The 3,213-nt window shown below is 42.5% G+C and overlaps 1 protein-coding gene across 1 annotated transcript in view; it reads right to left on the minus strand.

Annotated features, from left to right (window-relative positions):
- TMIE (transmembrane inner ear) overlaps positions 1-3,213 on the minus strand; it is a 13,222-nt gene that overhangs the window by 3,445 nt on the left and 6,564 nt on the right. The window contains exon 2 of the mRNA XM_033512164.1: positions 971-1,153. Coding sequence (XP_033368055.1) covers positions 971-1,153 — 183 coding nt within the window. The remainder of the gene's footprint in view (positions 1-970; positions 1,154-3,213) is intronic.

Below are 3,213 nucleotides of genomic sequence, written 5' to 3' on the forward strand. Positions count from 1 at the left end.
GATTCCCGACCCATTCCCAGATTCCTGACCCATTCCGTGATTCCCAAAGCATTCCATGATTCCCAATCCAACCCATTCCGAGATTCCCGACCCATTCCCGGATTCCCAACCCATTCCTGGATTCCCAAGGCACTCCAGGATTCCCAATCTATTCTACAATTCCCAGCCCATTCCTGGATTCCCAAACCATTCCCGGATTCCCAAGGCATTCCAGGATTCCCAAACCATTCCCACATTCCTGACTCATTCCATGATTCTCAAGGCATTCCATGATTCCCAATCCAACCCATTCCCAGATTCCCAGCCCATTCCCAGATTCCCAATCTATTCTACAATTCCCTCTCCATTCCCAGATTCCCGACCCATTCCCGGATTCCCAAGGCACTCCAGGATTCCCTCTCCATTCCTGGATTCCCAACCCATTCCATGATTCTCAAGGCATTCCATGATTCCCAATCCAACCCATTCCGAGATTCCCGACCCATTCCCGGATTCCCAACCCACTCCCAGATTCCCAAACCAGTCCCAGATTCCCAAGGCATTCCATGATTCCCAACCTATTCTACAATTCCCGACCCATTCCGAGATTCCCGACCCATTCCGAGATTCCCGAGCATTCCCAGATTCCCGAGCATTCCCGGATTCCCGAGCATTCCATGATTCCCGAGCATTCCCAGATTCCCAACCCATTCCCAGATTCCCGAGCATTCCCAGATTCCCGACCCATTCCCGGATTCCCGAGCATTCCCAGATTCCTGAGCATTCCATGATTCCTGAGCATTCCCAGATTCCCAACCCATTCCCAGATTCCCGAGCATTCCCGGATTCCCAGGAGCGCGTCTCCAGCCCATTCCCAATCCCTCCCCGCTCACTCCCAGCATTCCCCAGGACTCCGGGGGGGGATTTTCCCGGGAAGGATTCCCATGGGAATTGTGGGAATTCCGGGAATTCCGGGAATTCCGGGACTCACTGATGGAGAGGACGAAGAGGGCGAAGATCCCGACCACCTGCCACAGGCGCAGTCCCCAGATCACCACGGTCTCCGACGTCACCGGGTCCGGCTTCGGCTTCGGAGGAGCCGTCGTGGCCTTGGGAAAAAACCAGGGAAAAGAGGAAATGGGAAAATTCCTGGAAAAAATAAACTGGGAAAAAACTGGGGAAAAAAACTGGGAAAAAAAACTGGGGAAAAAACCAGGGGAAAAAAACTGGGAAAAGAGGAAATGGGAAAATTCCTGGAAAAAATAAACTGGGAAAATAAAACTGGGAAAAAAACAGGGAAAAGAGGAAATGGGAAAATTCCTGTTAAAAATAAACTGGGAAAAAAACTGGGAAAAAAAACTGGGGAAAAAAACTGGGGAAAAAAACTGGGGAAAAAAACAGGGGAAAAGAACAGGGACAAGAGGAAATGGGAAAATTCCTGAAAAAAATAAACTGGGAAAAAAAACTGGGGCAAAAAAACTGGGGAAAAACCTGGGGAAAAAAAGAGGGACAAGAGGAAATGGGAAAATTCCTGGAAAAAATAAACTGGGAAAAAAACTGGGCAAAAAAACTGGGAAAAAAACCTGGGGAAAAAATCTTGGCAAAAAAACTGGGGAAAAAAAGAGGGGAAAAGAGGAAATGGGAAAATTCCTGGAAAAATTAAACTGGGAAAAAAACTGGGAAAAAAAACTGGGAAAAAAACCTGGGGAAAAAAACTGGGGAAAAAAACTGGGAAAAAAAACTGGGGAAAAAAACAGGGACAAGAGGAAATGGGAAAATTCCTGGAAAAAATTAAACTGGGAAAAAAAACTTGGGAAAAAACTGGGAAAAGAGGAAATGGGAAAATTCCCAGAGAAAATTAAACTGGGACAAAAAAGTGGGAAAAAAAACTGGGAAAAAAACCTGGGAAAAAAACCTGGGGAAAAAAACTGGGAAAAAAACCTGGGGAAAAAAACTGGGAAAAAAACTGGGGAAAAAAACTGGGGAAAAAAACTGGGGAAAAAAACTGGGAATAAAAACTGGGGAAAAAAACTGGGAAAAAAACTGGGGAAAAAAACTGGGGAAAAAAACTGGGGAAAAAAACTGGGAAAAGAGGAAATGGGAAAATTCCCGGAAAAAATAAACTGGGAAAAAAACTGGGAAAAAAACGGGGGAAAGAGAAGAAAATGGGAAAATTCCTGGAAAAAAATGTGGGAAAAAAAAGGGAAAAGAGGAGAAAAGGGAAAATTCCCCCCAAAAATGGGAATAAAAACAGGGAAAGGAAGAGGAAATGGGAAAATTCCTGGAAAAAATAAACTGGGAAAAAAAAACTGGGGAAAAAAACTGGGAAAAAAAACAGGGAAAAAAAACTGGGAAAAGAGGAAATGGGAAAATTCCTGGAAAAAAATGGGGAAAGAAAGAGGGAAAAGTGGTGGGAGAAAAGGGAAAATTCCTGAAAAAAAATGGGAATAAAAAGAGGGAAAAGAGGAGAAAATGGGAAAATTCCCGAAAAAATTAAACTGGGAAAAAACCTGGGAAAAAAAAACTGGGAAAAAAAACTGGGAAAAAAAACTGGGAAAAGAGGAAATGGGAAAATTCCTGGAAAAAATAAACTGGGAAAAAGAAAAACTGGGGAAAAAAAACAGGAAAAAAGGAGGGAGGAATGGGAAAATTCCTGAAAAAATTGGAGGAAAAAAAACCTGGGAAAAAAAAAAGAGGGAAAAGCAGTGGGAGAAATGGGAAATTCCCCCCAAAAAAAATAGGAAAAGAAAGAAGGAGAAAAGGTTTTGGATGGGAAAATTCCCAAAAAAACTGGGGAAAAAAAAGAGGGAAGAGTGGTGGGAAAAAAAGGAAAATTCCTGAAAAAAAAAACCTGGGGAAAAAAATAAACTGGGAAAAAAAACAGGGAAAAAGGAGGGAGAAATGGGAAAATTCCTGAAAAAAACAGGAAAAGAAAGAGGGGGAAAGGGTTTAGGATGGGGGAGAATTCCCAAAAAAACTGGGAAAAAACCAGGGAAAAGTGGCAGGAAAAATGGGAAAAATCCCCCCAAAAAAAACCCAGAGAAAAAAGGGTTTAGGATGGGAAAATTCCCTCAAAAAATGGGAATAAAAAGAGGGAAAGTGATGGGAAAAAAGGAAAAATTCCCCAAAAAAATCTGGGAAAACACGGTTTAGGATGGAAAAATTCCTTCAAAAAGTTTGGAATAAAAAGAGGGAAAACCGGTGGGAGAAATGGGAAAATTCCTGAAAAATAAA

Source organism: Parus major, chromosome 2 (genome assembly GCF_001522545.3).
Source record: "Parus major isolate Abel chromosome 2, Parus_major1.1, whole genome shotgun sequence".
NCBI classification, from domain to species: Eukaryota; Metazoa; Chordata; class Aves; order Passeriformes; family Paridae; genus Parus; species Parus major.